The 18921-nt window shown below is 43.4% G+C and overlaps 1 protein-coding gene across 3 annotated transcripts in view; it reads left to right on the top strand.

The window, feature by feature from the left end:
* The first annotated feature begins 223 nt into the window (after positions 1–223).
* itsn2b (intersectin 2b) overlaps positions 224–18921 on the top strand; it is a 51551-nt gene continuing 32853 nt past the window's right edge. Inside the window, exons 1-13 of one of the 3 annotated variants that reach the window (XM_083760049.1) lie at positions 224–417; positions 902–1009; positions 5690–5748; positions 6804–6896; positions 10212–10275; positions 10487–10674; positions 12743–12991; positions 13115–13214; positions 13589–13731; positions 15348–15411; positions 16604–16741; positions 17592–17680; positions 18760–18921. The exon at positions 18760–18921 is cut by the window's right edge and continues 101 nt beyond it. In XM_083760049.1, coding sequence (XP_083616175.1) covers positions 5742–5748; positions 6804–6896; positions 10212–10275; positions 10487–10674; positions 12743–12991; positions 13115–13214; positions 13589–13731; positions 15348–15411; positions 16604–16741; positions 17592–17680; positions 18760–18921 — 1297 coding nt within the window. In that variant the 5' untranslated portion in view covers positions 224–417; positions 902–1009; positions 5690–5741. The remainder of the gene's footprint in view (positions 418–901; positions 1010–5689; positions 5749–6803; positions 6897–10211; positions 10276–10486; positions 10675–12742; positions 12992–13114; positions 13215–13588; positions 13732–15347; positions 15412–16603; positions 16742–17591; positions 17681–18759) is intronic. The other 2 variants (XM_083760050.1, XM_083760048.1) reach the window with 2 other exon arrangements.

Genomic DNA, 18921 nt, shown 5'->3' with positions numbered 1-18921 from the left:
TCTCTCTCTCTCTCTCTCTCTCTCTCTCTCTCTCTCTCTCTCTCTCTCTCTCTTCTCTCTCTCTCTCTCATCTCTCTCTCTCTCTCTCTCTCTTCTCTCTCTCTCTCTCTCTCTCTCTCTCTCTCTCTCTCTCTCTCTCTCTCTCTCTCTCTCTCTCTCTCTCTCTCTCCCCTCCCACTCAGTGCGGTCAGATGTTAACAGCGCCCATAGCTCAATACTTGTCAGCCATGTTGTTTGTGTGATAGTAGAAGTGTCAGCAACAGGTCTATTTGGAGGAACACAGCTTAACATTTTGCTGCATGAAGTCTTGTATGTTTTATGACGGATCATCTTCATTCAGTACCGGAGGAGTGGATTACAACTTCAGCTGCGGAAAAAGCTCCAGAAAGTCCACCTTTTTGACCGCAGCGGAAAGAGGTATGCAACCGAAACTGCTTATCTAAGCACCAATGAAACTTTGATGTTATGAATGTTGCTTGATGTTAAACACAATTGTTTGGGAGATTAAAAACAAACAAACAAGCGGGCAGAAGTTTATTGTATAGTTTGAGTGCGTGTTAAAACCTTAAAGTGGAAGCCAAGTCTGTCTTTGAAGGAGGGTGATGCCTCACCCCTTAATACCTCACAAGAACTTGATGGTACTTATTTCAGCCGAATATTTACACAAAATACAACTGTTGCCTTTACTGTACAACAGCTAGCCTATGACTGTAGTTTATAAGTTTACAGATTGTTGGGATGTTTCCTAAATTCCTTTCTCCCCAAACTAGTTGAACTGGTTGCAAGTGGTGACAGGTGATTACTCTATCTGTCTATCAGTTTATCGAGAGGTGTGTGTGTTTGTGTCGCGCGTGTGTCGCGCGCGCGACACTGTTATGTAAATGTATGAAATGTTTCTCAGACTGTCCAGGTGGCTGGTTCCACACGATTCTCTACAGTCTGTGATGCTACTGTATGTGTATGACCTCCAGACAGACTGTCACTGTAGATATGAACCGTTTATAGATATGTAAGTAAGTATTAGTATGGGGGGGAGGGGTTGTATGCATGTACACTACAGTATGAATGACTATGAATGAAGTTCAACAGGTGACGTGCACACTAGTTTAATGGTTCTTAAAGGATCATACCAGTGGTCTTCCAGCTATGTACTGTATGTAGCCCATTCACTATGAGGAGGACACTTTTGAGGGGCGCTAGCCCCTCCTATATACTGTACACGTTGTACAGGTTTAATGTTTGTCTTTTTTAGTTCAATGTTTGTTTTGTAAACGCCATTGACAATGAAGGGAAAAATTACGTCATAATGAGCATCATTACGTCATACTGTCTCTTTATTGTTAATGGCGTTTAATGTTTGTGTTGGCACCGTTTGTTTTACATCACCACTACATCACCTAATCAACATAAGTTAGACTTTAATATATTAGCGCCCCTCACTTCAAACGGGTGTAATTTTTCAGTACAGAATGACAAACCTGCATAGATTTGGGGTGCATGTGTTTGGTCTTTTTTTTTCTTCTTTTTTTTTAGAGTAACCAAATACTTTTGATGGCTTTTCTCCCCCTCTATGTAGTCATTTTGCCAATAAATTAATCGTCCTCACACATGCATTTGCTTCTATGTTGCCACTGCCCACTGCTGTTTGGCTCACCTCACCTATCGGGGAGGAGCCCCCACCGGGAGGACATGGTGCTTCCCTCCATCCTACTCTACCATTCAACAGTGGTCTCCAGTGACAGCTGTGCTGCCCCAGTCCATAGGAGTGGTGTGACAAAGCCCTCTGCTTCCGGGCTTCCCTCCCCCGAATGTGGCCAATCCATACATTGGGTTCATATAGCGCTCTGCCTTGCAGCTTTTAAGGACCAGGGTTCCCACTTCCCACGGTCATGAAATCCCAGTGGAAAATTGGAAATATGCTCACAATTTGAAATTAGAAAAACCTTTTTTTCCAGTCCTTACTCCAATGTAAGTCGTTATTCGCCAAATGGGCAGCATGATTGCAGCCCCGATGTGTACCAGTATGTGACAGAAATAACAGATCTACAAGCTCAAAATGTGCTGCAGCGTGATCCTACGCCCTAGGATAGGTGGTGTAGCAAAACATTTTGCACGATTTGGGCAGCTTCAAGGCAGCTTGATGTACAAGTACACCCCCTGGACATGACGCCAGTATGTCGCAGGCACTTAACCCCAATCCAACCCTTGATGCTGTGTCAAGCAGGGAGGCGTTGGGTCCCATTTGTACAGTCTTTGGTATGACCCGGCCGGGGATTGAACCCCTACCTCCCAGTATCAGGGCGGACACTCTTAACCACAAGGCCACTGAGCTGGTACAGTAGGAGTAAGAGACTCATTATTGCGCTGAGTGATTGTTGTATAGATAAATTGGGCTAAATGGGGTTAAAGTTTTGGAAAATGAAGTGGAGCTTCCGGTGGCGCCGCATTGACGCATCACATGCCGTAGCAAATATTGAGACACAATGTTGATGCCGTTGACACTGACAGTGTGACGTCTTGGCATGCATGGTTGGCTACTCCCCTTCAGTCAACGCATGTGTGACTACTAGGCCTGTCACAATAATTGCATAATCGACTAAAACCAGCATTACTAGATGTGGTTCCTGAGGACCTGGACTAGCAGCAAGCAGCCAGTCATCATACTTACTGTTTTAGAGCGGGTCTTTTCGTTGGTCTTTTGAAGCTAAGATATGTGTCATATGAGAGTGTGTTCCTGGTACTGTATCCCATTCCCCTCCCCTGAAGACAATCGAGGGCGCGACAGCACAGACCTGCCCTGCCTTGTAGAGAAACACAGCCATGTTAAATCAAATTTAGCATTTATCAAAGTCAGTGCTGTGTGTTTCTTTAAGGCTGACGTTGGTTTATAGTTGCAGTAGAAAATAAGTCGCTCGGCTCTATTCTAACGACTGAAGCTGATTTATGAACGGCAGACACAGTGATGCCTGAATGTCCTCGGCGATGTTTTTCAACTCCTTGCAACTGCCTTTGGGGAATGGTTTCATGCAACTATTCACAACGTTTGGTTGCAACTTAGGAGTTGCATGACAAATCATTGACGCGGTTCTGGTCCTTATTAGCCCATTCTGAACTGAACCCATTTTGGTGTCGGCATCATGTTATGCTTTAGCTATTTAAAAATAGCAGATCTACAAGCTCATATCGCGCCACCGAGTGGCGCGATACGAGCTTGTAGGTCTGCTATTTTTGAAAAATCGAAGAACGACTGACATTTTTTAGAATCTGATCTCAGGTCAGAATGGGTTCATCAGACCAGTGTGTGTCCAGTGGAAAACTGGTATGAATCTGATCTCAGGTCAGAATGGGTTAGACATGCTGTTGTGCAATGTGATTTCAACAACACTACACTGTAAACTTCTGAGTGTTGATTTTATTCTGAGGGTCAATTTGGTTACATTTGTAGTTGTACCCCCGTCGGTGAGCAATCGCAGGCTACGAGTCAGGGACACACATCGACACATTGCTGGCCTGACCTGGAATCTTACCTGGGACAACCAGGGTCTCTGGTTCACTAACCACTCTGCTATCTATGGCCGCCCCTTAAAACCCATTCTGTACGGGAACTCCTTTTGGTATTTTAAGCATTATGTTATACTTTAGCTATTGAAAAATAGTAGATCTACAGGGTCTGGTATTTTTTTCAAAAATCGCGAAAATGTGCCACAAATCTTTAAATATATATATTCTTTCAGCGCAAACATTTTCAACTGGGGGGGGGGGGGGTTCCTCCCTGGAACAACATATGGTTCAGATGGGGGTCGGCGGCCAATTACATATATTTTTGGGGGTCCATGACATGAAAATGTTTGAGAACCACTGACATAGAAACACTGGGTTTTCAGAAAACTGTCAGGATTTAGAAGCCATTTGTAGAATCGTCCTCCGGTCTAAATCAGGTTGACATTAACACTCATTCAGTTTTTACTGTGCAGAGAGTGATTGACAGACCCGAAGGTTTAGAAGTCAGGGGGGCTGGATGAGCGAGAAGATGAAAGGAGAGACGGAGGGGATTGTCCCAGGAGGAGGGTAAAGGAGAGAGAGGGAGCAACAGATGGCAGGCAGTCGATGAAAAGCCTTCCTCTTGTCCAGGGATGTTGATCAATACTTCACTATATTCTTTTGAAAGTGTACACCTCTGTCTCTTTGCATTTATTTTGTTTATTATATTAGATCTATATTAACAGATACCAGTACCCTAGTATAGAGGGTATGCGTGTGACATCATCATCATCAAACCAGGAAGTTATGCAGGAAATGCCTACTGAGTGTCAAAAACTACTTTCTGGCCTTCACAGCCCATGCATCCAAACAGAAAAGTCCAATATGATTGCATTAAACGACGTTAAACTCACTTTGCCCCTCAATTTATCACTTTATGCATGTGCATATATACCCTCTATTGGTATATAAATATTGTACCAGCCAACCGGTATATCAAATCAATAACTATAACTAAAATTATTGAATTTGTACTCTGTCTGTGGGACACTAGTCCCACACTCCAACCTGGCTCACTGAGTCATGATCACATCAAAGCCGAAAAGCCACCGTCACGTCCTGCTTCCTGTCACCAGACCCGACCCGGCGACCAGGAAATGTTTGTGTCCGTGGGTACTGGGTTGGAGATGGGGAGCAGATTAACTGGAATTGCTCTCCTACTCCTGAAGTCTCTCGTGTGATTGTATTTGTAACTCTGTTATGTCAGAGTGGAAATGTGAATATGATGTTAATATTACAAGTCATAAATGGACACCTGCTTATTTAGCCACTTTCAACCTGAGCAACCCCATTATGGGCATGGGTCATTATATAAGAGAAAATGTTCACACTCAAAAAAGCTAATGGATATGCTTGCTCCCAAGTAATGTGTCACATTGCATTATGAGCTTGGCTTTTGGTTTTAGCTATCCGGATTCGGAAGTATGTATGTATAGGGCTTAAGTGCCAACTTACTTATCCATCAGTATTTTCTTCATTAACTAAGTATGAGTTGAATATGAACATTCATGTGCAAACAAGCCTTTGTTTGTGTACAAGTAAAAAGTTAGCAAAGCAGGCATGAAGTCTGTGTCCGAGCTGTCCTCTACCTACCTACACTGTAATAATAAGGGTTGTTTAGAGGCGGTGAAGTCATGAAATGGACAGAGATTGAAGGTATATGCGCGTACGTGCAGTCGTGACGTGCACACACACGCACTGTGTGTGTGCGTGTGTGTGTGTGTGTGTGTAGGGAAGGTATTGGAACATTTCCCAGTGACAAAGGAGCATGGGACACAAAAGATTTGGGACGTGGCCAGAGAGCTTCTGACCAGAGAGAACAGAAACTCTGTTCAGACACAATTTCTCTCTCTCTCTCTCTCTCTCTCTCTCTCTCTCTCCTCTATATTTTTACTTCTCCTTCCTATCCTGTCATCCTCTCAGTCTTTCTCAATCTCTCTCTCTCTCCCTCAATCTCTCTCTCTCCCTCTCTCTCTCCCTCAATTTCTTTGTCTCATACAGAACAGAACTGCCACATTGACATTCATTCTCTTAATTCCCCCTGTTGCATTCTCTCTTACACAAACAATCTCTCTCTCCCGGTCCAACAACCTTTTTCAATATTATGAACTGCATTATTAATTGTGTGTGTGTGTGTGTGTGTTTACAGATGACTGTTTGCTGTGTCTGAGGACGTGAGCGTCTCTTTGCCACGTGCAAACATGAACGGTAAGAACGAACACTACTGTATGTGTGTGATTTTCTTCATCGCCTCTGCAAACATCCATTAGTACACACGCATGCAAAGTAAGTTAGTGCTTGTTTGCCTTTCTCCGATTGGACGCCGAACTGAGATCTACACGGCAAAAGGCAAGTGTTAGTTTGGGGACGCCGTCCCGGTGGCTGGCCTGGTAGAGTGCATGCCGTATCATCGGTGGTTCCCAAACTTTTCAGGTCGAGGTAGGGCCGGCCGGGCCTTAAGTTCCGGGCCTGTTGAGAACTCTAGTTTTAGATATATGTCGGAACACGTTCTGACATATATCCATATATGGAGATCTACGGGTTTGAAGTCAGATGTAGAGTTGCTGGCCAATATCAGGGATATCCATATATGGGCTCAACTGCGACAGCAGGTCACATTTAGGGTCTCCACATCTCCATCCCTGATGATGTATCGAGACCTGGGCACCATATATGGCCGACCAATATGGCCGACCAACACACTGATGGTGCCCCGACACACTGACGGGAAATGCACGATTCCTTCGGTCGCAGTAACTACTTTGAAAAGATTTAAAAAAGGTTTATCATGGGCCCTTTATCATGCACCCAGGAACAACTGATTTTACTGGTCTGCACCATAGCCATATAAAGGTAGGGCTGCTAGATAGCTTGCTACATATCGTAAACAGACTTGTCTGCAAGTGGCCACGCATCACTTCCACCAAAGATTTGCATGTGGTTTGCTTTGGAAAAGCATACATGCCGGCACACCGGTTCTGACTCCACAGGCCACTTGAGTGTCATTACATCTGTTGCAGGATAGTTTATCTTGACATTCTATTGAGAAAATGAAGCGCTGCAACCTCCTTCCAATGAGGCTCGGGTAAACCAGGTTCTGCTGGACCTTACAGTATGTGTAAGCATATCCTCAAATCCGGGCATCCTACATAGGAAACTATACCTCTCAGTCAAAGTCCCCCTCTTGCCCAGACAGAGCTACTACTACACATGCATGCATTAAAAAAAAGTGCTTTTCTCTGGACTCTCTCACCCTCTCTTAGGTGGCCTCAGTGTATGGGCCATCTCCCCGGAGGAGAGAAGCAAACATGATCAGAAGTTTGACACCCTCTCCCCAACCATGGGATACGTCTCAGGTACAGTATACACAGTTTGACCCCCCCCCCCTACACTATACAGTATACACATGCAGAAGCACACTGTAGTTGTTCAACCTCAGTCAGGTCAGTCGAATCTGTATTCAAAGAATCTGTATTCAAAAAACAACAGTGTTGTTTTTGGTAGAAATCTTTGATTATTTTTTGTCACATTTTAGTCACCTGGAATGTTTTAGTGTTGGTCTAGTTTTAGTCGACTAAATCTACAGTTGATTTAGTCTAACAAAATGTGTTTTGATGCCGGGCCTTGATGCCGTCGTAATGGCTGTTTATTTCACTTGCAACCAAGTGTAAAATGACGTATACTGGATCTCTTGTCCACTAGTCCCTTCCTAACATTTTAGTCTAGTTTTTATTTGTTGATGGAATTGTCAGTGGAAAAAGGTAGACAACGAACATTTTTCGCCATAGTATTATATATATATATATAGAAAACAACACTGGATAAATCGTCTCCAGGCTAATATAGCACTCAACACTTTGTTTGTTTCAAAGTTTATTCTTAAAAAAAAAAAAAAAAATCATGCATGAACTAGGAATGGGACAATTATCGTTCACAGTACTGTACTTGTAAGGAGGGATATATACCGTAAATCACTTTTCGGGGCCAGCTATTCCAGCTGACAGATTAATCAGCGTTCACCTGGCACTGGGAGGCGAACTGACCTGGAGAGTTGATGGAATGCATCAAAGTGAGCCGGATGGACAAGCTTATGAATAAATCTTTTCATGATCACGACCTTATTAAATAATTGGAACAGGAAAATAACAGGAGATGTCACACTTTGTTTTCCGCTCCGCTTTTCTTTTCTTTTCTTCGATGTGCACATTATGTCTTTCTTTTGAGTTCCTGTCTGGGCTGCCTAGCCTGGAAACCTGAGAGAACATCCAAACGGGAAGCACGCACATCTCAAAACATGTTGACGGGCGCAGGACAAAAATATACAGTACATACAGAAAGAAGGTAGGAAGTCCGCACACCATTCTTTAAGCTCCCAGTAGTTTATTAGGGTCAGGAATCAACGTCAACGTCAGGAATGGGTATACAACAAAGTGGGCGTGTTTTATATACAAGTCGACAAGCTGTCTTTGCAATGAAGGTAATCATCAAAGTAGTCAAATGACACACCCCACCACATCTACTGACATACAAGCTAACATACAAAGTTTGTAGAGCATAGTCAAGTAGAAAGAATATTTTAAATATTAAGGCACTAAGGCCATTTGTAAAACCAATAAATATGGAAATAGAGCCTAGGGTGGGGTGAAACAATGGTGCAGAAAAATAAATAATTAACTGTGAACCAAAAAAGTGGCACAGAAACGACTAAGCCTACAAAATGATAACCATAAAAATCAATAATTTAAGTAAGGTACAGATCAAAGGACATTGCATAAGGACTGGAAACCTGACCAATCTGCCAGAGTTAATACTGCCCAGTCAGAAATGTACTAGATGGATATCTCAATTGAATTATATAGTGTGCACAAAGACAAACAAGACCAGAAAACATCATTTTTTATTTTCCTAAAAACAATTATCTGACAAGGGCCAAACAAATGTATGCTGTAGTGCCAGAGGCCACTTGGATCTCAAGTTGATCTGAGGCACACATTTTGTGAAGAGAGAATAAAAGAAGAGTGACTAAAATAAAGTTGGCACACGTTTCAGTTGAGTGGTCTTCGTCAGGGCAGAGTGTCTGCACTGCCAGGTGTGCCGTCAAGTTATAAATAAGGGTGGGTAGTGGGTATAAAGTGTCCTGAGGACACTGTCCTCCATCCGACAAGGGTCGTAATTATTCAAAATATTGTTATAAGCTGGTCCAGCCGACTCTTACTGCCTTATTCACTCTGATGCATACCATTGAATTTCCAGCTCCAGTTTGACGACCAGTGTGTCTATAGTGCATATTATGGTGAAGAACGTCTCTCCTCCTTTACATAGCCTTGGTTTTACACCGTGCAATTATCACAAGTTGGCATTTCCTGGTTTCACACACACACACAAGATGCCAGTCGAATAATGCCCGTGTGTCCTACGAAAATGTTATTTTGCAGAGTCCTAGGCCAGGGGTTCTCAGCGTTTTAGGCTGGGGACCCCCGGAAATACTTTGGCCATGTCTCACGTTGAATTTTTTAAATCTTTTTATTGGCCTAAAATATTGTCTATATACATATATTCATGAATCTACTTGCTGACCGGCTGTCGGTATTAGGCAATTCTATTTATAGGGGTTTCTTACTTTCTTGTGACCCTACCGTTAACATCCTATGGCAAAACTTTCCTTTTGCTTTAGGTAGGATGTAACATGTCAAACTAGGGGGTTTTCATGATTCTGAATCCATTCCAAGCATTAGTTTTGCACAAAATACACTCCTTGGGCTAAAAACGGACATAGCCACATAGCCACACATGCTGACCTCGTCACATTTGTCATGACATCTACGGACGTTTTTAGCCCAAAACTAATGCTTGGAATGGATTCAGAATGTCACATGCTACTTAAAGCAAAAGGAAAAACAAATTACCCAATACTAACAGCCGGTCAACAAGTGGATTCATGAATGTAGGTCTATAGACAATATTTTAGGCCAAAAAAAAGACTATATGTCTATATACCAAATTTCCCACTTTAAACAAAAGAAGCCTGTCGGCTGCCGGACTATTACTTATTATTCCTTATTTTAAATGGCCTAGTCGGTGGACTTCAATTTCCAATTTTGGCATTTAGCAGAAACTCAGCAGAAAATCCAGAGTGATTTACAGTAAACAAGAACAACACATGGTAATACATTAAATACATGAAGAAAAAAAATTGTCATCAAGAATCATAAGGAAGCTAAGAATACTTATATCTGTACAATGAAACTTATGAGTATTCGCTATAGAGTGCTATGTAGACTTCAAGTTTATCCATTCCTGTGCGATCCCCTTCTTCGTGCATTTGCCATATCCATGCACAAATAATAATGCATGCCATGGGAAAACTATAGAAACTACTACATTTCATGCTGGCAAATGTCAGATTGTCCATAAACTTTGTATTTTATGAAACTACATGATTTGCACAACATTTTTAACCGTAAGGGCTATAGAGCGCATGGGATTCGTGTGCCGAGAGGAACGTTCACTCACCGCCACAAGCTACACAGCACGGCCGGACCGAACATCACTTCTGCAGCAGCAATGGCAAAGAAATTGACTAACTTGAATTACTCAACGTGGACGTCTCTGTATGTACTCCCTCAGTCCCTCTCAATTCATTCTCTCTTTATTTTACTCATTTGTTGTAGGGGAACAAGCCAAGAAATTCTTCTTGCAATCGGGGCTGCCCGGGTTAATGTTGGCTGAGATATGGTGAGACCCCCCCACACACACACACACACACACACACACACACTCTGCCTCCACACACACACACTCTGCCTCCATCTCTCTCTGTCTCTTTCTCTCTCCAACCCACCACACACACGTGTACACGCACACACACACACACACACACACTTTGGTTGAGATACGATGAGCCTCTGAACCCCCGCCCCTCCCCCCCCCCCCCTCTCTCTCTCAGGACTTTAGCTGATATTAGCAAAGATGGAAAGATGGACAGATTGGAGTTCTCCATCGCCATGAAGCTGATAAAGCTGAAACTGCAAGGCACTCCACTTCCCTCAGCTCTGCCCATCATAATGAAGCAGCCTCCAGTCCCCGCCCCCAACCTCAACCCCAACATGGCATCCATGAACAACTCGCGCTACGGTAAGTACACACACACGACCCATGAAGACGCATAGATACCAGACAAGCCTAAATATATAGACATGAATCTTGACTAAGAAAACATGTATACTGGGCCGCCCGCTGGCCTAGCGGTCCAGGCTCATCATGCCACATATAGGCTCTGGACTGACAGCGTGTCGCGTGTTCGAGTCCCGTTCATGACGACCTTTGCTGCGTCTCTCTCCCCTTCTCTCTCTCTCTCTCTCTCTCTCCCTCTCTCCTGTCAGTCTTCACTTGTATCTATCAATAAAGGCAGAAAAAACAAAAACAAATCTTAAAACAAGAATTGATTAAATCAATGTTATTACCAGCTGCATTATTATTATCTGCGGGCGTCCGCTATGACTGCCTCTGTGTCCGTTTCAGAGCAGTAGTTTAGGTAGGAACCAAAATGATCTAAGGCGGAACTATTGTGTTCTGAGTCGTTCGTTTCCACCCGGACATATTTGCGGTGCGCACATACGTCTGCCAATGAGAGAACCAGCTGGACTAGAGGACTACAGTAGCTTGCACATCGATTATAGACTCGGCAGAGTAATCTAGTAAGAGAATAATGACACTCCCGTTGACTCTCATTGTAACAATTGAATGCGGAAGTGCTCATTCTATCTCAATGGAATAGTTCCAGCCATAGGAGCAATGTTTGGAACTATCGCCCATAGGCACTCGCTTTGCAGCGAGATCAAAGCGTGTCACCACTCTCTTACTACATTACTCTGAGACTCTGCTTGCTATTGCATAGCAGCTGGTAAAAAGAAAGAAAACGTGTATACTATTATACTAACGTGTAAACGTATTCACCCAGAGCTGGGAGTATAAAAACACAGCACGCCCCCGCTGGGAGTACCCAGGGACTTAGTACATGGAGCTCACACCTCCACAGGCACCAGGCGCACTGGACGACCCCACGTACACACGCTTAAAGCTACACTGCGAACAAGATAGAAATACACAAGTAACACTGAGAAGTTGAACTGATATATTTCAGCTGAACCAACGACTACCTGAAGACAAGCATGCAGGACAAAGGCCAGCTTTTACACGTGAACTTGGTACACATTGAAACTAGCAACGAGAAAGTAAAACAGGTTAGAGGACACAAAATACATAAAGTACATACACATACCGGTACATAAACAACACTAAATAGTACACATGAAGAGCTAACGCTATTGTAAAATACACATAAATAAATGTCAAATATAATTTCCGCCAAGACCGACGTACTTTGATCGGATCAGACATACTCTGATCCCATAGCCTGGAGGGAGGAGGGGTCTGAGGTGTACTGTCAAAAATCTATATAGTAGACATTTACATGATTCATTCCAGAGATAATGAATGCATAATGCACATAACTTTTGATCTAGACTAGTAAAAACATTATGCGTTTGATGTGTGTTCAATTGATGTGTTCATTGAAAAACAAGTTACTTGGTCATAAGAACATGCTGACACCATGGTGTAAATTTAAATGGTTGTTTCTTATTGCGACCGGAGGTCGCAGTTAACTATGAAACCTTGGCCCAGGCCGTAGCGTAACGGTCTGGGCACCGGACTGGTGATCCAGTCGCGGTGTGCCGCGGGTTCGACTCCCGGACCCGACACGGCCTTTACCGCATGTCATCCCCCCATCTCTCTCCCGTTTCCTGTCAGCCTACTATCTGTCCCTTAAAAAATCAATAAAAGGCGTAAGCCGCAAAAAAAATATCAAAAAAAAAAAAAAAGAAAAAACTATGAAACCTTGCGTTTTTTGACACCTCACTCACCCCAGGCAAGCCCCCAGGTCATCGTGACATCACGTGACATCAGCCCCTGTCGAGTGTGGTGTCTTGAGTCCCGTGGCCTATGTGCTGTATCCTGTGTCCCGTGTCTTGCTTGGGTCGTGTAGATTCTGAGGATATCGCTGTTGTCTCCATATATGGAGATATAGGTTGTCTCCATATATGGAGCTCTAGGTAAAATAACGAAGGCTTTCACCTAGAGCTGTGAGGTAGAAATAAGGCATTAATGTGTCTGCGCATGTCTCCGTGCGTGTTGTTTCCAGCAGGCTTGGGTTCTTTGCCGAACTTGTCCATGATGCCAGCAACAAATTTCGCCATGTTGACCCCAATGTCCATGGCATCTCCCGGCCTCTCGCCTATGACACCACTCTGCACTCTGGGAGCCACGGCAGCAGGCCTGAGCCCCTTGATGGGCTCCACACCCACAAGGCCCCTGATGCACACCATGGGGACCCCCACACTACCCAACGGCACCATGGGGTTTCTGCAACCAATCCCTGCTGGTGCAACTGGTATAACGTCTTCTCCTCTCTGTTCTTTGGTCCATAGTTCTTAGGTATTTAAGGACTAAAGTCCTGTATAAAAATGTGTGTTGCTTTGTCTGAACATTTGCATGTTTGTGTAATTGTCTGTAGGCCTCTCGATGTCTGGCTCCTTCTCTTCCCCTGGATTCTCCTCTTCTCCTGCTGCTGGCATCAATAAAGCCTCTTCATTGCTTGACCTGGGCTCCTGCAGGTAACACACACACACACACACACACACACGCACACACAGAGAACGTGACAGGCAGCTATTCCATAATATACACATACAGTATCGTTGCTGTTGCGCAGAAATCTCGTTTCTTTGTTGTTTTTAAACTGGAAGTCTTTCTGGTGCATTTATAAATATTGAATCAATGAAAAGCAACAGCTTTGGACATGCAACAAAGGTATGTTATTCCGAACTAACAGTCTTAACGTTGATCTATTTCATGTGTTAATTCATTTAACAACAATCTGCTCTTCATGACAACATGCTCACTTCATACAGTGAGCATGTTTGGGGGGGAAATGAACGTTTCATTGTTGTGTGTTTTTAGTCTTATTTATTCTCTGCTTGTCTTCCAGCTCCACCTCCAACTCTTTGTCTCCCGGCATGCTGTCCTCCATGCCGCCTGGTCCCAGTGACTGGGCCGTCCCCCACGCAACTCGACTCAAATACAGACAGCAATTCAACAGTCTGGACAAACAGATGACTGGATACCTTACTGGTATGATGACACTGTTTTATTAATATTGCTTCATTCACAGCTTTTGTTATTTTAGGGTTCCGACTTCCAACCAAGCACTGTTTTGAACCCTGTTGTTGTTTGTGTACTGTAAAGACTATCCAAAGTCCTTCAAAGTCTCCGGTTTCACCATTCACTTATTGGCCTCAGTTAGCTGCGATTAGTTGATTTGCACAAGATACTGTATGTATGCATATCATGGGATTTATCGTCTTAATTGAATTTTGAAATAAATACGATTAACCTCAAATGGCTGTTAAAACTATTGTTTAATGTGAATTCACGCCATTTTGGAATGTATAACTTATTTTTGTAAAGAGGAGACATGAATTGACCAGTGTGTCTTACCGGCTGTGTGTCTGCGGCGCTGTACAGTATATGTGACTGTTTGTGTACAGTAGTATGCGTGGAATGCAGACGTGGACCATATGGGCTTTTAACCTTCTCTTTGTCCATGGAAGCTCCGTATATCTTTAAGGAACTGGTCGACCTGCCTGCTGTGGCTGTTTAAAGACAACAGCAGTTTCACAACACACACACAGTCTGTTAGATGCAGAGCCTGTTCACCTTCTCTCATGTCTTGCTGTACCTGTTTCTTGTAAATTAGCCATGAAAGCCAGCAGGCCAATAAACATCACACAGTAAATACATAAATAGTCGTTTTCTTTGTAGTCATGTTTACTTCTGTAAATCGAAATTAAGTTGTGTGCATAATTATATAGACTTGAATCAACCAAATCCAACCAATAATATCATGACTTCCACAATTCAATCAATCTTCAGTTTGACTTAATTCTGCATGTTTGTTGTGACAATTCCAACGTTGTGTCACGCTGGCCTATTCCGTTTCACTCCGAAATACTTCACGACGAAATGACAAAGGACATACTTTAAATATGGTTTCATCTGGACCGTAAACGTTTTTCAATTATCGTCAACGCTGCCTGCCATCTTCACCTGGCTTGCTCCTCCGCAGCAGTTTATTTTGACGCTACTACCGTTTAATATTGTGTAATAACGGGTTTCTACGAAATGCTCCGGTTGGCTGCTACGGTGGCTGATCAGTCAACGGGCTAGTTGTGACGATGGCGAGTCTATGCTCTGTACGTAGGCTACTGTATAGTACAATGTTGTGTTGTCTTAACACTGCTCCTAATTTTTATAATGGGTTAAATACAGGGGACAAATTCACTAAAGTGAATATATAACTTAACAACCCCAAATCCTCTATTTCTTATTTAATCTGAGTCTGATGAAAAAAAACATGCCTTTAACCCATTCTGAACGGGCACCCATTTTGGTGTCAGCATCATGTTATGCTTTAGCTATTGAAAAATAGCAGATCTACAAGCTCATATCGCGCCACCGAGTGGCGCGATACGAGCTTGTAGGTCTGCTATTTTTTTGAAAAATCGAAGAACGACTGACATTTTTTAAGAATCTGATCTCAGGTCAGAATTTGGTTAATCAGACCAGTGTGTGTCCGGCGGAAACCTCGTATGAATCTGATCTCAGGTCAGAATGGGTTAATGGCTAAACTGCTAAATGTGACATTCTGATGGTTTTCATCACATTCACATTATCATCGTTGTTCCCAGGCCAACAGGTGAGGAGCATTATGGCAGCCACCATGCTGAATCAGACACAGTTGGCGTCCATCTGGTGAGAACATCTACATCTGGGTCTGTGTGTGTGTGGTGGTGGGATGCGCATGTGTGTCTTGGCTCTGTGTGCGCACATGTGTGATAAGGTTGAGGCCTAGTAGAGGAGGCTGAACAAACAGTCAAAAAGGACATGCACATCTAAACCTATAGGCTGGGCGGCCCGAAAAGTTACCTACCAGTAAAGATATTTTGGCAGCATCAAATGGTGTGCGGATTTTTTCAAGGTTGAGGCCTATTCATACTCCAGTATTAGGTGACTAGACCTGTGCCCGTCGGCCACCAGCCTATTTTGGAACAATGCAAGTTGGGAACCTCAACCTAGTATGCAACACCCGTTGTCATAGCACCCAACCGTCTGTCTTTGTCCTTTTTGTGCCCATACTGTCTGAAGTGTCTGAAGGGTGCATACTGAAAAGTGGACTTTTTTTCAAGTACATAATAAACACAAATTCAATTATTGTAATTGCACTTTACAATTATGAGGTGGCACTATTTTTTAAACTTCAACACCACCACCAGCTAGCCCCACAACAATATCATTGTTGCAATTTATATTGTATATTGCAATTTATACTGTATAGTGTATATTAACCCATTCTGAACGGGAACCCATTTTGGTGTTAGCATCATGTTATGCTTTAGCTATTGAAAAATAGCAGATCTACAAGCTCATAGCGCGCCACCGAGTGGCGCGCTACGAGCTTGTAGGTCTGCTATTTAAAACAAAATTGAAGAACGACTGACATTTTTAGAATCTGATCTCAGGTCAGAATGGGTTAATCAGACCAGTGTGTGTCCAGTGGAAACCTCGTATGAATCTGATCTCAGGTCAGAATGGGTTAAATATACAGTACACATTGCAATAATGATATTGTTGTGGTGACAAATGTTGTGTCTTTAATGTTCAGATTAATTTAATATGAAGTTTTCCATTTCAAATCGTGCTGGATAAATAAAGCGACTGTGTTTAGTGGCTCAATAGCAACTCCCCGATGGTGGTGAGCGGTGGCGGTCGCTGGACTATCGCTAGCGGCTCGCCGGAACCGGGCCGACACCCTAGGCGCGTTCCTGTGGGTCTGGAAGTTCCGGGGACCGCCACACGGAGTTGCGCCACTTACTTCACACGGGTGTGTGATAAAAAAAAAAGAAGCTGAACTAGGATTTCTTCCTATTCTCCTCTTCTCTCCCAGGACGTTAGCTGATGTTGATAAGGATGGGAAGCTGAAGGCTGAGGAGTTCATCCTGGCGATGCATCTGGTGGACGTGACTAAGTCTGGACATTCTTTACCAACGACACTGACAAATGAGCTGGTACCACCTTCATGCAGGTATGCACACACGCATGGGCACACACACACACACACACACACATGCATGGGCGCACACACACATACACACACACACACACGCGCGCATATGCCATATACACATTACATTTAGACGTTCTATTGGCCTTTACAGACTTTATCTATGCATCTTGGTCATTTCCTAGGGGCTTCCCCACAATGGTCTGTTCTTTAATCTATGCATACAATGCATACAATTGATGACACTTCCTATAGCTGACCAAAGCCCCGACTGGGTGCAAAGGGACAGAGGCAGGAAACTTTAAAGGTTCAATCTGGATTGGATCTTATGTGAATGAATACAACTTTATTTATGTTTAACCAATCTGTATGGTGATATCTGCAGTTGTTGGAGGTAGTACTTTGTATATCTGTGCATAATTCTTTTTATTTTTAATTTATTGTTAATGTGAAGCATATTGAGTGCATGAAATGTTCTCTAGAAATCAAATGGTCACTCACTCATTCACACACATGTGTACAGGTGTTTGAACAGGTTTGTCTAAATGTCTTTAATGTTGTGTCCAACATTGTTTTTTTTTTGCAACTGAATGGCTGGAAAATGGAAATTAAGAGTTTACTGTACATAGTACACATAGTGCATGCATAAACTTTCCTTAATGATTGTATCTGGTTTCAGTATTTATTTATGATGTATTTTCTCTATTATTAAGGTTATTGTAGCGGTCAATTTATATTGGGGGTGGGGAGGGGGGCTGGGCGGGGGTCATGAGACATGGCCAAAGCATTTCCGTGGGTCCCCGGCCAAAAACGTTAAGAACCCAGTGCTATAGATGACATATCGATGATACAATTGAAATGTGTGTTCCAGGACTGTATCGAATGGCTCCAGTTCTTCTCTATATGCTGCTCTAATCGATGACACTGATCTTGAACCTCCACAGAAGACGAAGACCAACAGTATGTATCCATAACCTCCTAACAGCTGCTGTTATCTGTGCCAGGCTGAAAGGCCCAGGAGGCCCCAGGGTTATGTTTTTGCCCCTTACACCAGGGCTCCACCGGGCGCGTTTGGGCGCGTCGCGTCACGCGTGCGTGCGTCAAAAAACGAACCGGTTAAATTTTAATGGTGACGGAGACGCGACGCAACGCGGGGCAGTGGAGCCACCCTTCATTGATTAAAAAGGGAACATTCTGTGACGGTGACGCTGACGCGACGCAGGCGCGCCCAGTGGAGCCCTGGCGTTAGTGTCCAAGTGCGTCTAATCTCAGACGATGCTGAACCGTTCGCCGTGAAACCTCTGCACACTCCCAGTAGCTAGGCCAAGGAAGCAGTGTTGTTTTTGGCAGATTTTATTTTATTTTAGTTTTAGTCATAGACTGTCTCTTGAATAGTTTTCAATTAGTTTTAGTCACCTGGAATGTTTTAGTGTTTTAAATGTACAGCTGATTTAGTCAACTAAAATGTATTTTGGTGGGCCTTGATGCCATATTAATGACTGTTTTTACACTTGCTGAAAATAGCCGATCTACAAGCCCACAACTATTGTCAGCATGCAACCAAGTGTAAAATTACTTATACTGGATATCTTGTCCACTAGTCCCCTCCTTTAGTCTAGTTTTTACTTGTTGTCAGCTGAGGTCTGGATAGGATGTCCCCCCCTTTCCTCGTTTATCCTTTTATCTTTTTAAACCTGTACTGTTGTTGTATCTGTTAAGTTTTGCTTTGTTTTTTTCTTAATAAAGTCTGTTCCTAGTGTTCCTATGTAAAGCGCTTTGGGTATTTAGAAAAGCGCTATATAAATTTGAGCTATTATTATTATTATCATTACATTTTCACGATTTTTCAAAAATAGCAGACCCACACAATCTCGTAGCGCGGCACTCGGTGCATCGCTATGAGCTTGTAGATCTGCTATTTTCCAATAGCTAAAGCATAACATAATGCACCAAAAGGGGGTCCCCGCCCCAAAAATGGGTTAGGAAGCGCTTTGGGTAAAAGTGCTTCACAAAAATGCACTGCTCTTCTTCGCTTCCAGTGTCGTTCGAGGATAAGTTCAAAGCCAACCAAGCCAGGGGGAACGCAGAGCTGGAGAAAAGACGGCAGGTGCTGCAGGAGGCGCAGAGGAGAGAGGAGGAGCGACGCGCGGAGAAGGCCAGAGAGGAGCAGGAGAGGAGAGACCGGGAGGTCCGCGAGGCGG

The sequence above is a fragment of the Protomyctophum parallelum genome (assembly GCF_964188405.1).
Source record: "Protomyctophum parallelum genome assembly, chromosome: 2".
NCBI classification, from domain to species: domain Eukaryota; kingdom Metazoa; phylum Chordata; class Actinopteri; order Myctophiformes; family Myctophidae; genus Protomyctophum; species Protomyctophum parallelum.
This window is presented reverse-complemented; position numbering and strand designations above follow the sequence as displayed.